At 33.9% G+C, this 18,956-nt stretch overlaps 1 protein-coding gene across 1 annotated transcript in view; it reads right to left on the reverse strand.

The window, feature by feature from the left end:
* Nucleotides 1-705: 705 nt before the first annotated feature.
* Nucleotides 706-18,956, reverse strand: part of LOC148305156 (uncharacterized) — a 131,343-nt gene continuing 113,092 nt past the window's right edge. The window contains exon 3 of the mRNA XM_088267229.1: nt 706-5,055. Within this exon, the coding sequence (XP_088123355.1) occupies nt 3,525-5,055 (1,531 nt within the window). The 3' untranslated portion in view covers nt 706-3,524. The remainder of the gene's footprint in view (nt 5,056-18,956) is intronic.

Genomic DNA, 18,956 nt, shown 5'->3' on the forward strand with positions numbered 1-18,956 from the left:
GTAATGATTTCTCAAAGCGTATTTGAGATCAGATTAGAAAATAATCATAATAGCATTTTTCTATTAAGTATCCCTCTATCAAAATTTTGGAAAAATGATAAAAATTAATCAAAAAAACATCTTTGAATTTCTTAAACACATTAAAATTAATTTTTATGTTTTTAAATAAATTAAATTAATATTATTTGTAATGGTATAGACACATTATGGCATTTTACAGATTTTCAGCCATTTTTGAAGTGATTTTTGGTATTATGATGTTAATATGGCTTGCCAACATTGGTAACTAACAATTTTTTATACATTACACGTTTTTGAAATAATATTATACAATTCAATTTTTATACAGCCATAAGGGGTCAGTTTAAATATCGAGAAAATTATTAAAATTAAATATTATACTTCGATCGTAATTAAAATTATTTAATGCTACATTTAAAATAGTAATCAGTCTTCTATTGCGATGGTTACGCGTAAAATAAATAAATAAAAATAGTTATTTAAAAGAATATAGTCATTGTTTCGAAACGTCGATTGACTGCAAGAAGGCACTAAGTGGAAATACAGTCGTAGTTGAATTATTTGAAGGAGTCTAATAAATATGCATCCGTAGTGTAATTGTCAGCATGCTCGGCTACCGTTCTGGAGGTCCCGGGTTCGATTCCCAAGAGGGTCAAATAAATATTAGTTATTTTTTTACTCTGATATTTCACTCAATATAACCCTGGACTGGTACCTGAAGCAGAGGCCTAATCACCTTTCCTCCATGTGTTAACGTTCAATATAACACTACGTTTATATGATGCAGTGCCCTCAGCACCATTGGGTAAGGGTTTGAAGAAGAAGTACACAACGTTTTTTTTGTGTATGTAGTATTCACGTGCGTCTCACGTTTATACTCGCTTTGAGACAAATGAGTATAAACACAAGTCGTCAAGGGGACTAAAGCTTAGTTTACACTCGCAAATTATACATTCATACTTGAACACTTAATTATTTATTCATTTTTCATTACACACTGACATAAAATGTGTCAAGATTCTAAGGGTATACTTTCAATTACACAATGATACTTTTAAGCCATACGCGCCTAGCGCGTATTCCGCACTGGGGAAATGTTAAATGTACGCGTCTGGTGCGTACGCCGCATACCACATTTTAAACAACTTAAATTCGGGTTAGATTTGACTTTGCGCCTTCGTGCAGTAAAGCGACGATAATTCATGAATTCGAAAATGATTGATTTATTAAAATAATGTAAATATTGATGCAGAACTATATGACGATTTTTAATATTTTTTGTGCTTACAAATAAACTGGTATTCATACTTTTATGATAACTCCGATTTTGGTCGATCAAGTTAATTTTGAAATTTGTGGTATGCACAGTATTTTGAGTGTGTCTAAATTTTTGTTCACAAATGCTGGATTTGCACTACTTTTATATAAGGTTTTAATTGATATCTCAATATAGACGAAGAAGTTTATTTGTAATGGGAATATGGAAGTATGGGCATTTACAAGGTATACGATAAGTCACTCAATTAAAATTAATCACTCAATCCAGCCAATGACCGGTCATTGTCCCTACAAATGCCCAAATTTCCATATTGCCACCACAAATAGACATCTTTGTTGGGATATTAATAACGACTCTTAATATATAGTAAAATTCAAAAGTTCTTCATATTGCAGTATTTTTTTTATGCATTAAATTTTATAGAATAAAACAACAACTGTGTATTTTTTTCCACATAAATTTTATTTGACCAGCAACCGGATTTCGTCGTAACTGACAGTCTGATGATGTCGGTTACGAAGAAACCTGGTTGCTGGTCAAATAAGTCATGTGGAAAAATTACATGGTTATTATTTTTTATATAAAATGCAGTTCCACCAAGAAATGTCAGCACCTACAAAGCTTAAATCCGTAAAATCATTAATGCATTAAATTGTTTAACAAAGTTCAAATATTTCTGGCCATAAAAAAATCTGCATTAAAACTATACTTGAATTCAGATCAATTAATATGATAGGTCAAAAAAACTGAATATACAATTTGTAAATAACCATAAAATATTATAAAAAATCGGTTTCTAAATAAAACAACGATTGACCATTAAAAATCATTGAAACAAGTTTGATACAGCATAGCGTTGTTCGAAAATTAAAATATAACACATGTGTAAGACCACTTTTGAGTTTATTAATGTAAACACGACTAGTTTCGAGAACATCCGTAGTTCTCGAAACTAGTCATGTGTACATTATCAAACTGAAAAGCGGGTTAAACAAGTATTTTATTTTTATAAAATTACCTAGTTATTGTACAAAGTTAATGCAAGATTAATAAATAATTCGACCTTAAAAAATGTGTATTAGATTCATTTTTATTTTTGCATAAGGTTTTAAAAAATATATGTTTAAATACAAAAAAGGTTCAGCTTAGAACTGTGTGAATTGTAGGAAAATAGCATCAAGCATTATGAGTTAAATTAAAATTTTATGTCAATTATTAATGCCCGTAAATTATTTAATGAATTGAAATACTATATAAACTTTTAAAAAATCGATTTCACTTTCAATACAGTTTAAGAAAATAAATTATAAATTTGTCAGAGAGTAAAATTATTTAGGTAAAAAAAAACCACTCCGTATCATACATTGTTTACTTTGTGTAATACCACTTTTATAAACATTTATTCCTGACTACTGGTTTCGGAAAATCATTCCATCCTAAGGTCATTAAAATAAAATTATTACGATTTGACATTTGTATATAAAATGGAATGATTTTTCGAAATCGGTAGTCACGAATAAGTGTTTATAAAAGTGGTATTACACAAAGTAAACAATGGATGACAAGGACAGTTTTTTTATATTACCATACCAGAAAGTTATCAATGCTTTTAATATACAATATATTTTTTAGGTCATTTTGGTTTTTATAGAATCGATTGAATTTTTGTAAATGTGTACTCATAACAGCGTTGTAGCCATTTTGAGTACATACATACATACTTCTTAGATACTAAATACTATGCAAAAATGCGACATGAAACAAGTGTTTGATTAAAACCTAATGGTAACACACATCCTAATAGTATGGCAGCGTATTCCATACCTAAGCAGTTCCACACTACCCATTCATGGACCGCTAAGGTTCAAATCGATAGACGAAGACAATAAAGCATTATATTTTGGAGACATCGATACATCGACTTCGCAAAATGCGGCAAAACTTCGTTTTCACACAATGCACGTGGAATCATGTCCGTAAAATTTCGCTAGACATCAATTTAAATACGATATAAATAAATAATTTAATTTAGTACAAGACGATCTAATATCACGGATCTCATCTCGAGCTCGATACAAAATGGACTATTACAGAGAAGCGCGAAATTACCTAAAATCACATTGACTTAATAATTATTCTCGTATATAGCATCTTTTAAATACTCGATTCATAGAGAGGCAATCACTATATTAATATCACAGATGTAAAGTTACAGAGAACTTGGTCACCGAACGTCCTTAGTAGATTGACTGCCCTCGGCGCGGTTCAGGGAGCCAATCACGATGCTCTCCAGGCAGTTCTTGGTGGGGAGACTCTCCAGGGAGTTTCTCCTGATGATCGTGTCTGGATCGGTGGGCAAGGAAGAGTCCTGGTAGAACTTGCATCTCTGGGACTTGCGTCCCCATATTCTGGACTGAGCCCGGACTCGTTTGAGGATGGATTTCCCGGGAGGACAGCTCAACAAGTCTGGAACGTGCTTCCCGCGGGCTTCGCTCTCCGCCGCGAACGCGCGCAGGAGCTTCCAAGCCTTCCTAGACGAGTTCCTGGAAGCTCTCCAGCTTCTCTCAGTGCTCAGTGAAGAAGCTCTTCGCAAAGGAGCAGGCAGCGGACTCATGTCCTCCGAAGACCTCCTGCAGCATAGTCTGCACAGCTCTTCCTTGATCCTGGTGCTGCGGTACGCGAAGACGAACGGGGAGATCGTCACCCCGACGAAGAGGGAGTAGATGCCCGTCAGTCCGATGGCGGGCGCGACTTGAATCAGAGCCGCGGGAAGCTGGGTACACAAGGCGAGGATGATCACCAAGGAGCTGATGCGAGCGGCTCTAGATTCTTCCTTGTACCTAAACAGGGATGCGTTGGAGATGCGGCATCGCAGGGACGTCATGTAGGAGGAAGCGCAGCGGGGAGGCGGAGACGGAGCTCGGCAATCACTCGACCCAAAGTTCGGGCTGGAGCGGACTGTTTTCAGTCCGGTAGAAGGCAAAGTTTGCGTGATCTTATAGATGTCATCGTGAGACAATCCCTTCCTCTCTTTCTCATGAGTGAGCTTCAAACACAGAGGAGTGGGGAACGGTCTGTTGACATCCAACAGAACGCTTCTCAGAGAACGCGAGAGAGCTGGTTCGTACAAAGTAGGCTGTTCTACCACCGGAGCACCTTCGCTACTCTCGCTTCCGACTGATTTCTTGTCGCAGCTCATCAGCAGCCCCACGCTTTCTTCAGTTTTGGTATCGCCGCGTGCAGACCGCTCGATCTTGAGCGACATAAGCGGTGGTGGAGCTGCCGGCGGCTTGGCGCTTTTGTGAGCCGCGACGGATATCCTCACGTACATCCAGCACACAGCAAGAAGGCAAGAAGAGACAAGGAGAAGGAAACAAGCGGCGTTGATTATCCTTGGTACGTCGTAGTCCTGGCCTTCCCGCGGCTCGCAGACGTTCCAGACGCTCGGGCTAGTGCTAGGAACGAAGGCCGTGGTCAGGGCGAAGGAAACAGCCACCGTCCACTGTAGACAGACCGCGACGGTGGACTTGGCGTAACTGACTTTAGAGTGATAGTGTAGAGGGTCGGTGACCGCCATGAACTGGTCCCCCGCGATGAGCAGCACAGACAGGGGTCCCGTGAGGGTCGCGAGAGCGGTGACGCCCTCGGCAAATATGCAGCCAGGAGTCCAGGGATCCAGAAGCGGGTCGAGGAATAGCACCACGCCCAGACAGAGGCAGGCGATCAAGTTCCCCACCAAGAGGTTCATCACGAACCTGAGAAAAAGAAAAAAACAACATAAGAATTTTTATTTATTGATTTGGCGTTCAATTTGTAGAACTCCATTTTAATTTATGCATTAACTGTTTTAATTTTTACTGCACATGTTAAAACTATTACTTAAGTACCTAGAATTGTATAGCTATCTATATAAGGACCGTCAGTCCATTTAATCTTCATATTCGTTTGAAAATGCCATAACTAGGTGAAACAATTGCCACAATATTAATTTTTATGTGTTTTAAGTGTACAAGTGTTTAATTTGTGTTAAAATTAATCATCTACATTATAATTCATTTCGCAAAAATATGATTACAAGGTACTTTATTTCAATTCTGAGTATGGTCAAGTACGTACTGGTAAAAGTATTTTTTAAGTTACATAAATATACTGTTAAAAAACAATATCCACTCGAGTGATTTTTTCTTGGAATTTCTTGGTTTGAAGAGCTTTTACAAGATTTATCATATGAAGGTTACTTTTAAGGAAAAGAAAACGTAAATATTGTTTTTATGAACTTTTCTCGGCGTAGTTTCATTGTAAGGAAAACTTGATGTTTTCTAACAAGTAGTTTTAACGTAGGATGACCTATCTATAGTATACGTAGAATAAAATAGGACTTATCGCTCACTCCTTTCAAGAACGTCATAAATAAAAAATCGTCAATTTTGAGTTGTGCATGTTTTCGTAATGCCCAGAAAATGTACTATATCCCAGCAAAAGAGGCATATTTTTAACTTAATATTTACCCGCTACAGGGCAGAAAGTGTTATTTTTGCATTTTGAAGAAAAGGTATTGTTTAATTATTTTTTTTTTAAATATACTAAATATTTTTCAGATGGAGAAAAAATATTCAGGTTTTACCTAAAAAGATCTGTTGCACAGTAAAAAGTTAAATAAGTGGCTTGATATTTATTTTTAATACATTGTATTTTATGTTTGAACTTTAAAAACGTTCTCCTGAAAAATCAATTTTTTTGATTTATGATGTTCTTGAAAGGAGTGAGCGTTATGTGGTACTATCTCAAATCACCTTAACTATTTGGTCTGACGATCATAAATTAATATCAATAATTGATGTGTAGTAAGGCTGGAAGGTTTTGTTGGATAGGTCCTTAACGAAGGTGAAAAAATTATAATGGATGAACGAAGGTTTTATTTATAACTAAAATGTAACTTTGTTTTAAAATCACAATAAATATTTTATATTAATTAGTCTTGATAAAGTAGCGGTTAGCTTCAAAACCGGTAGACATTATGATTGACTTATAATAAAATATTTATAGTGATTTTAAAACAAAGTTACATTTTAATTATAAAATGGAAAATAACAAAGTTAGTGCTTCAAATATAAATTATATGTAGTTTTTTCTTATTTTATTTTTTATTTTTAATATTTGGACTTTTCGTTAATCTTCGCCACCAGAAAAACTTTAAAAAATCGGGGGTTTCCCAGTATGTAAAATAATCCAGTAAGGATCTTGCAATCATAATGCTAAATAAAAGCTTTCCAAATCCATCCATAGATAACGCCAATAAACTCACATGTACAGTGCCACGAGCTCAACGAAATGAAGATGGTCTAGTCAGGAGTTGGAATAATCGGCGCGTATGTATGAGAAGATGTATGAATGTCGAAGAGGCGAAGATTGCGTGCAAAGACAGATTAGTATGTCGTTCTATTCTCTGCCAACCCCGCGGGAAGCGGCGTGATGGTTAGTAATTAGTTAACTTGAATGATTATTAAGTTTTAAAGTGAAATTTTGTTGTAGGGTGAAAAGTCCAGCTACCAGGAGCGCAGGAATGTATGGAGGTATGATGGCAATATGTATATGAAGATGATTTAATTCAAGTCGATGGAATTTATCAAAGAGCCGCAATTCATCTCATAATACTTATCTATCATGATTCAAATAACATCTATTTGCAAGTTCGTAGCATTTATATAATATTAATATTGAAATGAAGGTTAACTAGTAGGTATAGTGGAGGCATGCCGTTCGAAAGTCGACAACATAGGTAATTTATGATGTGCAACTCATGAATTATATGCTCTAAAGTATGTGATTTCTTTTATAAGTAAATATTTTATAAATAATCTTGATAATTATATATATTATATACCAGAATTCTGTAAAATTACATAGGATAATGCACGCAATATTGAGGAGAATTCCACTGTACTAAGGAATATTTTACAAATATTATAAATCCGCCTCCGTAGTGTAATATGGCCAGCACGATCGGCTACCGTACTGGAGGTCCCAGGTTCGATTCCCAGGAGGGGTTAAATAAATATAAGTGATTTTTTCACTCTTATATTTATTCAATATTACTTTGGACTGGTACCGGAAGCGGAGGGTTGATCACCTTTCCTTCGTGTGTTAACGATCAAGATAACAATGCGTTTATATGATGTCCGCCTCTGTAGTGTAATAGTCAGCACGCTCGGCTACCGTACTGGAGGTCCCGGGTTCGATTCCCAGGAGGGGTCAAATAAATATATAAGTGATTTTTTCACTCTTATATTTATTCAATATTACCTTGGACTGGTACCGGAAGCGGAGGGCTGATCACCTTTCCTTCGTGTGTTGACGATCAAGATAACACTGCGTTTATATGATGCAGTGCCCTATGCACCATTGGGGTGCGAATAAGAATTTTAATGAAATGAATGATAAATCAAGGTTTTTCAACTTGAGATGAAGCATCTGTAGTTTTTTTTTCTTATTTAATTTAAGTTTTAATTGGTAAATACGACTATTTATTTATATCTATTGTGACATCGATACATTCCGCATCATTTTTAAACGCAGATGTTTAAAAATTACGCGGGATGCATCGAAATACGTGTCACAATAGGTTTTAAAAAATTGCGGTATTTACCAAGTAAAACTTAATTTAAAAATGGACAGATATTACCACAAAGTGACTGCCGATCAATTCATGAAAAAAGTAATAATGCAACACAGATCTACAATAATGGGCAGAATGGTGAATTTAACACAAGCGTATAAAGTGATCACTTAAGGCAGCCAAATGACAGGTCACGAAATTTAGACTAAATGTGGCAGTAGAATACGCGCGCGTTTTTATAAAACAGGTAAAAAACATGTTTTTTAAAATTATTTTTTAAACAACTTTTTTGACTGCAATAGCAGCGCCATATTGAATAAAGTGTGTTAAGATGGGTCGGACATGTAGAAACGCAACAAATTTATGAACTTATGAGTACAACGTAGTTTTTATATTATTTTTATTAATCTTTAATAAGTTTTTTTTTCATAATTTCAATTCATTTTATAAACATTTCTACATACAATCTTAAAATTAAAAACGCGGTTCTCTCTAATAAAGAGACTGAGCTTTTACGCTTGGAGAGGGACTTACACTTGTAAGTTATGTTTCTTGGTAATACAATTAATTTTTTATTAAAATTATTATTGTTAAATAATTGCTCCTATTTTAGTTGCAATAAAATAGATGCAGAGGAAGATCAAGGAAGTATATCTATATATCTGTGTGTGTATGCTATGAAAACAGTTTGAAGTGTTATGAAAAGAGACTGGAGTGGTTTTATTGGAACAAATATGTCGATAGGATACATGTACCTATAGTGTCATATGCCGACTTATAATTAATTCATTACGTATAACCATAGACTACAATTCTGAGAACTGCACGAGTTGTTTCAATTAACACGTAAAAAATGGGGTCATAGCGAAATTCGGCACTTTAATCTTGGATACAAAATTCATCTTGATTGATAGTTATGTCAGCTTCCCACAATCATTTATACGCCAACTGTTTACAGTTATCTATTAAAATGTGGCGTGTGCCATGTCTCAGCTAGACGTAATCTGAAAAGACCGGGGTGTGAGTAACAACACCAAGATAAAGGTTTTCAAGAGTTTGGTCCACTGCATTTTTCTCTATGCTGCTGAAACATGGACCATAAAAGCAGCAGAAATGAGAAAAATTGACGCATTCGAAATGTGGTGCTGGAGGCGCATGCTCCGAATTCCACGGACAGCTAGACGCACCAACGACTCCATTCGTCAGGAGTTACACTTGGACGGCTTGACTCTAGCCAATGTCTATACGCGACAGATTCTCCCGTTTTTTGGACACGTTGCGCGTGGCAAAGAGGATACCCTGGAATGACTGGTTGTGATCGGTAGCCTGGAGGGGATAAGGAGGGAAAGATCCCCACACAATGGGGGATCTTCCACTCTGGACGTTATATTTGCAAGTGTCTTATGAACCAGGGTTATATCTGCATGAATTTTATTTTTTTATTTGATTTATTTCTTTAACGGCTAATGCCTTTAATATAATACACTTATACAATATCTAATATAAAAATACACTAATAGAGAAACAAAAAGTCTTAAACATAAAATAATAATAAAATAACAAATAGTAAGCACTGGTAAATACACGTCTCCTTCACACACTATCAGCGAGCAGCGAGAGAGTGAAACACAACGTTTAAATTTATCCATTATAACATGGAGAAGAAATGCTGAGAAAGTACAGACTTCAAGGTGGATAACAATATATTAAATAAATCTATACTTTCAAAAGCATTGGCCAACATGTGAAGCCGCGGAATCGGAGAGAACATGGCATAGTTTGCATTATGTAACAATACTGCGAATATAGATTTTTGCCTAGTACTTCTTCGACGCACGCTAATATGACCTATATTTACATGAATCTCACTGCAGCAGGGGTTTGCTTGGGTCCATATCCTGATCTTGACCTAATCTGGAATCGAATCCAGAATATCGCGTACGAAAGCAAAAAGCGCTAACCACGACATACATAGGCGGACTTTAATTCGCGCATTCACAATAAAGTGATTGATTTTAATGTTGAATGATTCGACCCGCTGACAAAACTTGAATCAATAAAGAGAGATTATCTTTGAGAATCGCTGAATCGAAACGTACGAGATCATAATACAGGATGGTTAAAAAATAATTTAACTTTAAAAAGAAAGAAAATAAAACAAAACATTGTTTTATTGAAATGAAAAAATAAAGGTTATGGAAGGTGTGGTCCCGTGGTTAGTGTCGCGGACTCTTAAGTCAGAGTTTCTCGGATCGAATCCACTCTACCACAATTTGATACCTATTTCTAATAATGAGCCGCTTAGGCTCACAGAAATAGTATGAAAGTGAAATATTTGTGTAAATAATAAAAACACAAATATTTATATTTTTTTAAATAGAGAAAAAATGCATATCACACCACGACTAAATAGCATGGAAAGTAAAAAAGGTGTTAATGACATGATTTTCAAGCTATGTATTTTACAATTACTTAAATTTTGTTGTATACTTGCTCTCTATATAAAAGGGTATCTAAATTAAAAGCTTTCTGAAACCAACCATAGATGGTTCCAGCAAATATACTCAAACACAAAGCATCATTACATTTATTATGATTTACATATGTAGGAGTTCCAAAAAATGAGTAGTGTGGTTGTTGATTATTGTTAGACTGGTGAATGTTACACGTGTGTAAAGTGATTACTTTAACAGCCCATTATATAAACCCTGCAAATACCCAGTCTTTCATACTCTTCTTCATCCATTTTTGATATTTGAATTCATCATAGATGAAGAAGAATACGGATATCTAAGAATTTACAGGTCTAATGACTTGACAGAAGCTAGTTAGCTCAGGTTAGGTCATACAACCAGCCTCTGACAGGTAAATGTAAGACAGTTCTATAAATGTCCTGACTTCCATATTCTTCTTCATCCATGTTTAGATGTCGAAAATGTAAAAATAACACCTAAGGTGAAAAAGCCCAGATTTGCGAGTTTCTTAGTACAGTATTTGGATACACACAAAATATTTGGTTGGTTGGAAGATGTTGGTTTTTAGCAATAAGCCCGCCAATGTACTTATGTATTGTACATGAAGTTTAAATAAATAAATAAAATATTGCTTCTTGCGATGTAAAAAAAAAATTAACACGCCTTGCACTGAGCCACCCGGTACAGCGAGTACCGATCTGCATTGTAATAGCGTCATGCAAAATACGGTTATAATAAATTGGTTAGATTGGCTTTTATTAAAGCACCATTGTAGCATGTAGCAAGGGGACAGTTGGCACATTGTTGGTGCTGCTCCACGCAGGGCATGGGAAAACACTTCAAACTTGGCACAATGTACAATATTTGCCAGAGGCAGCCAATGACTGAAACTATCGGCAGTGAAAATCAATTTTCTCGAATTGTTATTATTTTATTTTATCAACTTGTCGGCAGTAAATAAATAAGAACTTATTTATAAAACAATTATGTATTATTCCACATATAGATTACTGCTCAACAATATTATTTTTAGCAAATGGAGGAAATTTAAATAAATTAGAAATTATACAAGATAAAGCGATGAGAAAAGTATAATAATATAGAAAGAATGAGAGAAGAGCTGAACTGGTTATCTATAAAAAAGAGACTTTACTTAACTTTTAATATGCTGATCTCTATACATAAATTATTTAACGATAAATTACCAAAATATTTTAAGGATAAAACAGTTTAAAAAAAATTGTCATGAAGATGTTACTAGAAATAAGGATAAAATAAGACTGCCATTGTTGAAAAAAAAACGCTAAATTGTTTAATGTATAAGGGTTTGAAAATGTATGATGAGATGCCTGAATGTATGTAGAATGAAAAGAGTCTAAAAGAATTTAAAAATAAATGTTTTGTTTGCTGTAAGGAGACGTAAATAAATATATATATGATGTAAATTAAGTGTAAATAATAGTTTATTGTAATATAAGCTAATGAGCTATACTTCAGAATTTTTATTAAAAATAATAATAATAAAATAGCAAAATATGCGCTAATAGTGTCAGAAATGAAGACCCTAAGGAGCATATCTGCCAAGAGTATACGAGATAGATTAAGGAACACCAGCAAAAGAGAAATATGCGAGATCGAAGATGTCGTTAGGTGGGGAGGCAATGAAGAAGACAATGGCATGAGCATATCTGGCAAGAGTACGAGAAAGAATAAAGAAAATTTCTTATTCAAACCCTTAACCTAATGGTGCATCCAAGAAAAAAGAAGAAGAGGCACATATCTCTGAAAACCTATCAGCGGAAGCTAAACTGGCAGTCCACAACAGAGTCCTGCTTCAATACTAATATACATGTATACAAGTGAAGCATGGAGTCGGCAAAAGATGGATGAAAGTAGACTGAATGCTAATATAAATTAAGGCCCAGTATTCGTTAAGACGCAACTGAAAATTCTTTAAATCCAGGTAACATTTTACATTTAAAACACCTTTTTAATAGATTTATATTATCCACCGACACTTCGTGATGGAATTGCATTTTTAATATATTATTAGATTAAAACCAATATTTTAAGCTTTTCCACTTTATTTTTATTTGACCAGCGACCGGGTTTCGTCGTTACCGACATCATCAGACTGGTCTCTGATGATGTCGGTAACGACGAAACCCGGTCGCTGGTCAAATAAAAATAAAATGGAAAAGCTAAAAATATTGGTTTTAATCTAATAATAAAACACCGTTTTTGCATTAAAAAAATAAGTTTAAAAAATATATATATGGTTTTGAAAAGAAGAGTTATTGAAAGGTAAGGAGTTTAATAACTATTGATTTTAATTTTAAATATAAAAAATCCAATATCCATTCATGAAAATCGGGCGTGAACAGACTTGTGATCTCTTCAGTGGTCTCAGGTGGAATGAATTCTGTGTTTTTGCGAATATCCCCTTAATGCCCAATAATTAATAGTCCACACTAAATGTTCGTTAAATCCAGCCTTAATTTAGCTGTTTGCACAACTAAAGTGCTGTAAAAAATGATGATTAATGATTCGTTATACATTCTCGTGTACCGCTAGGAAGTATATTGGATCCATTTTAATTTGCAAAGCTCGGTTTTGATTCCGTTCCGTTCAGTTTTAGAAGTGACAAATGGCAGCACCATTATTGTAGACGTCACGCGATACAATTAGTTGAACTTGTCGTGACAGTGAACTGGGTGTACTTAAGTATTTTGACCTGACCTTACCCGTGACCTTATATGTTTGTTTTACTTAATCGGGGTAGGCACTTACTGTCCGATTACATAATAGTAATAATAAAAATAAACTAATACTTGAAAGTGGTCAGGTCAGGAGTCGTAACAATCGGCGGGTATGTATGAGAAGATGCATGAACGTGGAAGAGGCGAAGAATGTTTGCAAAGACAGAGTGGTGTGGCGTTCTATTCTCTCTGCCTACCCCTGCGGGGAAGTTAGTTAGTTAGTTAGTTTTAATAATAAAAATAAAGAGGTATTAAATATTCTTTCGACTTCGTATATACTCGTATATATTCATAAATATATATTTATTTCAACATATTTAGATTTTTTTTTGACATCTCATCAAAGATGAAGAAGAATATGGAAGTCTGGGCATTTACGGGGCTGACGACTGTCATAGTCTGGTTTAAGTTATCACTTTACACACGTGTAACATTCACCAATTCTACCCATCATTGACAACCACACTACTCAAATTCTTGGAGAAGAATGTGGAAGTCTGGACATTTACAATGGGTAGAATTGGTGAATGTTACACGCGCGTAAAGTGATCACTTAAACCAGCCTATGACGGTCGTCAGCCCCGTAAATGCCCAGACTTCCATGTTCTTCTTCATCTTTGATGAGATGTCAAAAAATATAAATAAACTCCTGTAATTGGAGATAATCCAGATTTTGTGAACAAGAATTCGGAAACACTCAAAATGTTGTAAATATTAAGAATATAATAAAATACCCCGAAAATATGGTCCGACGACATGGCCCCTGTGAGGGGAGAAGAGAGAGACTAAGAAGCCAGCAGTGGATAACAGAAGGCTGGAGAAGAAGAAGAATAAGAAGACGTAATAAAGACAGATGCCCGTCAGGTACTTGTATAAAGGAGACAGCGCGACGATTAGTACGTCGTATACCTGAAAAAAATCCGGCGCGGAAGCAAATGCGGGCGCTCGTTTCCTGCGACAATACGATCGCCTCCCAGATTAATTTTAAATGACGTCAGATTAGCGCGTGGGTGGCCAACCTTTTCAGCAGCCGGGCCAGATTTTAGAAATGACATTTTACACCGGGCCGTAAAACAAAATTTCTTCTATTATTCAAAGCAAATATATATATATATATATATATATATATATATATATATATATATATATATATATATATATATATATATATATATATATATATATATATATATATATATATATATATATATATATATATATATATATATATATATATATATATATATATATATATATATATATATATATATATATATATTTTTTTTTTATTATTTTTTTTTTAAGATAAAATGAAAATGAGACAAATCAAACAAACTTATTAAATTAGAGTTAGGCAATACAAAAAATAATCAGAAAACTTCTGTTACTCTTCTCTTCTTTGGTCCAACGTCTTTACTACTTGACGCCATTATATGGGTCTTGAAATTGTCACGATAGTGAAATTCGTCCATATATGGGATATGATACGAACTACGCACGTTGAAATGTTCTTTTTTGTGGTTTTATGAACACTTATGTAAAGAAAAAATATGTGAGATGCTCCGCGGGCCGCGGGTTGGCCACTCTTGGATTAGCGGATCTGTATAATATAATAAAGTATAGTTGGTGGTGAGCGTGAGAACTGCTGATTAGAAATTGCTAACTGGCGCTTTATATCGTAACACTGAGATTAAATTTAGGATTACGACACATACGGGATTAATAAACGTAATTATTCATACTATGATCGTCATCATTTTTGGGCGGAGAACGTGTTCTGGAATATCACCCCTAAGTTGAGATGAGAGTATCGCTTTAATACCGACCGCAAGACTTAACCCAATGCTAAACGAACGTACTATAATATAATATTAATTATATTATAGTACGTTCAAGAATAATATTAAGTATAACAATAATAATAATGTAATATAATATTAAGAGGTGCGCATTAAAAAAAAAAGAATTTGACTTTTATTTAGAAAATATATGGAAAAAATATTTTCATATATTTTTAAATCTTTCCTTTAAATAACTTTAAAAAAAAACAGCTATTTAGATATTTATTTCGGAGAAAACTAATTTTTTCAATACATAAACTGTGTTTAAAAAAAATCATCTACGTCGAATGTTACATGAGTTGTTATTAAACGTATGTATAATATAAAAAAGCCATTTCCCGGTAATTAATATGAATTATTTAAAGTATATAAGTGTCCGTCGATGGTTGCTTCTCGTTGGAAGGGACTAGGTAGAAAGTGAATTAATTTAAGCCCAGGTGTAATTATTTTATTTTAAAACCTTTTTACTGTAAATTGTTATTGTATCTATTGTATGTAATGTATATAATCTAATATAAAAAAACATAAAGTAATTTAAAAAATGTATTAATATGTAAGTATTTTATCTCAACACAGGCCATGCCTAAAGAGTCGTAATACATATAGTAAAAAAATGTATGTATATATGAAATAAATAAAAATAAAAAAACATTCGAAAAAAAATTAATTTGTATTATAAAAATCCTCTAAATATGATTTCTTCTATATTATATTTATATATATATATATATTATAACGCCGGATAAGATAATATCTAATAAATAAAATAAAAATAATTGACTCTAATAAGCATATTCCGACAACAGTTGTCCGTAATGACAGTGTACCAACTCCACATTGAACCAATTAATGTTATCGGATGTATTTTTTCATCACTAAATGTATGACGTAATATCAACCGATAACCAACAACAACTGACCAGATCTGGCGGAGTGCAGTGCTTAGTTAGCGAAACCAGTTCTCAATAATCACGGTACAAGGAAGTAACGTACGCAAAGTAATATGATTAATGTTTTAATGTATAATATTACAAATAATAATTAAGATTCGGTATGCATTTATGCGCGGTTTCCTATTTTGTATTGTATTGAGTTGGCACAATGCAAAAATGAGCCATTCTCCACAACACTTTCTGCCCTGTAGCGGGTAAATATTAAGTTAAAAATATGCCGCCTTTTCTGGGATATAGTACATTTTCAGCGCATTCCGAAAACACGCACAGCTGAAAATTGACGATTTTTTATATATGACTTTGTTGAAAGGAGTGAGCAATATGGTGCCTGAAAATAATGCGGAATGCATCGGAATACGTATCACGATAGATTTTATAAAATAGTAGTATTCACCAAGTGAAATTTAAATAAAAATGGGATAAGAAGTTCAGACGAGATTTCATAACTTTCATTTTTTAAATGAGTTAATTTTTTTTAAGTTGACCTAATCAGGGATCGACTCCGAGACTTCAAGCATGGCTACCAAACGTTTTAATTACTAAGCCACGTTTTCCTTTGCACGTAACACTGAATATCTATAAATAAATAACATTAATGATTTGATCTTGAAATTGGGCCTACGGTAATGCGATTGACCTTCTACGTTTCGCCCACCGTTGTAGGTTAGAACTGGTACCCAATATATGTATGTATGTATGTATTGTCATCAAATAATGCCCACTGTTACATAACGGAAGGCGTAAACAGGAATCAGAATTCAAAACCTCCGTTTTCAAAAGGGGTCTCGTCCATTTTGTGAGAAATTTACATTTAAATAAAATCATTCTCTTAAAAGGAATGTCATTAATCAACACGCCGAGCTCTTCGTTCGTACAGCACAAAGATTCCACGCGATACTGTTTAAAAAATGGTGAATAGGTTTCCTTGCATAAAAACCAATTCAGAATATCAAAAAATATACGTGATTATTGCTTTTGTATCTTAATTTTATTTAAAACAACTTAAGGTAACAAATGTAAAAATAAGTGCCAAGTGGAGAAACACAGATTTGTGAACAAGTTATTTGGACACCCTCAAAATGTTGAGAAACTGAGATCTGATGGGTGTTAAAAATATTAAGATGGGTTCAGTTATGAAGTCGATTTAAAAACAAGCGGGCGCTGGGATGCAATACGCTATTGTTGTATAATCATAATTTGGCCACCCATGATGCGCAGAAGACATTTTTCAAAATCTAAATATATGGACAGTGCTCCTTTGAAAAAAACACGATTCAATTTGACAGTTGATCGATCTGGGATCGGCTTTTAAAAATAATAGGGTATTACCACTCGGGAGGAATATCTAATTTAATACTCAACCTATAAAATATTGTGAGAGACTCATTTTGTGTTAATAACAGCCGATATAATGAATGTTTTCATTCATCATTTTCATTTGCAAAATTCGCCTTCGTAAAAACGTTGTTTTCGTAAGTTGGTAACGAATGACGTCACAGAAACGAATCCACACTATTACTATTACAGCCCTATAAAGCAAATACATAAAGGGATACGCCCCATAACACACCCGATGACGTAAAATTTGATGACGTATAGCGGTGTCCGTTTTTCGTTTTATTAAAATATCTTAAGTTTAAACCTTCATATCTCTCTTACTTCTCTACATATTTCAATAAGAATGCTACCGATAGTCTTGTGATTTTTCATATTAATTTATTAGCTAATAAATCAACATCATGAGAAAAATACATTGAAGTAAAAATAAAAACACTTTATTCGAATCGATCGTTCTTTGTATGAATTCTAATCCTAAAACGCTATTCGAAGGTTTATCGATTTGACGGTTATGATAATCGATCTAGCGAATAGAGGCGGCACATGCCTACGCAAAAAAGCATCTATAAATAAATAAAAATTACCGATATCGCCTTGAAAAGGTTGACTTTTGGTAGATTTAGGTAGATTTTTAAAGAACTATTCCACGAGTAATATTACATCATCTTCATTACACGAGGTTTAAAAATATTAATGGAATGCATAATAAAAATAACATTTAGGATTTTTTACGGAGTGTGAGGAAGTTTTTGGTAAGGGGATGTTGAGAATTTTCATATAAAGTTAAAGTTATAAAATATGCCACAAAGTATCTGCGAAAAACATTCAAGAAATAAAAAAAATATTTATTCAATAATAATAAAAAAATACTAACTAACCATACGCAGGGGTTGGCAGAGAGAACACAACGCCACACCAATTTGTTTTGCGATTAATCTTCGCCTCTTCTGCATTCATGCATCTCCTCTACATACCCGCCGATTATTCAAACTCCTGACCTGACCGCTTTCAAGTACTATATTTGAAATATGTACTTGATCAGGGCAATTTTTCCTCAGTCTTCCTCTGATTATATTTCCAAATACATTCACCTCATAAATATGTTTTACTTTTCTTTCTTTGTTTGTTTGTTCCTCGTGTCAAAACCATCTCAACACACTTTTCTAATTTTATCGATAACACTTATTTTTCCTTGCATTTAATACTTATTTGCCTTGCATTTTTTTCTTACATCTCCATTCGAACAATTTTATACGTCGTTTTGACGCACATTCGTCTGAGACATCGCATTTCGACTGCGTTCAGTCTACTTTCATCAAGAATTGTACTGACATTCCTTGGTGGAAATGCATTTTATATAATAAAATAACAACTATGTAGTTTTTTCCATTTTAATTTTATTGGTCCAGCAACCGGGTTTCGTCGTAACCGACATCAGATTGGCATCACCAGTTATTTCATCCTATACTTCCATCAAATTATAAGTTTAAAAAAAATAAAATCATGTTTTCAAGCGTTTTCTATAATAATAATAATAAAATCCTTATCCGCACCCCAATGGTGCATAGGGCACTGCTTCATATAAACGCAGTGTTATCTTGATAGTTTACACATGAAGGAAAGGTGATCAGCCCTCTGCTTCAGGTACCAGTCCAGGGTAATATTGAATAAATAT

The sequence above is a fragment of the Brachycentrus maculatus genome, unplaced genomic scaffold (assembly GCF_059751285.1).
Source record: "Brachycentrus maculatus isolate JH-2025_06_01 unplaced genomic scaffold, ASM5975128v1 h1tg000285l, whole genome shotgun sequence".
NCBI lineage: Eukaryota > Metazoa > Arthropoda > Insecta > Trichoptera > Brachycentridae > Brachycentrus > Brachycentrus maculatus.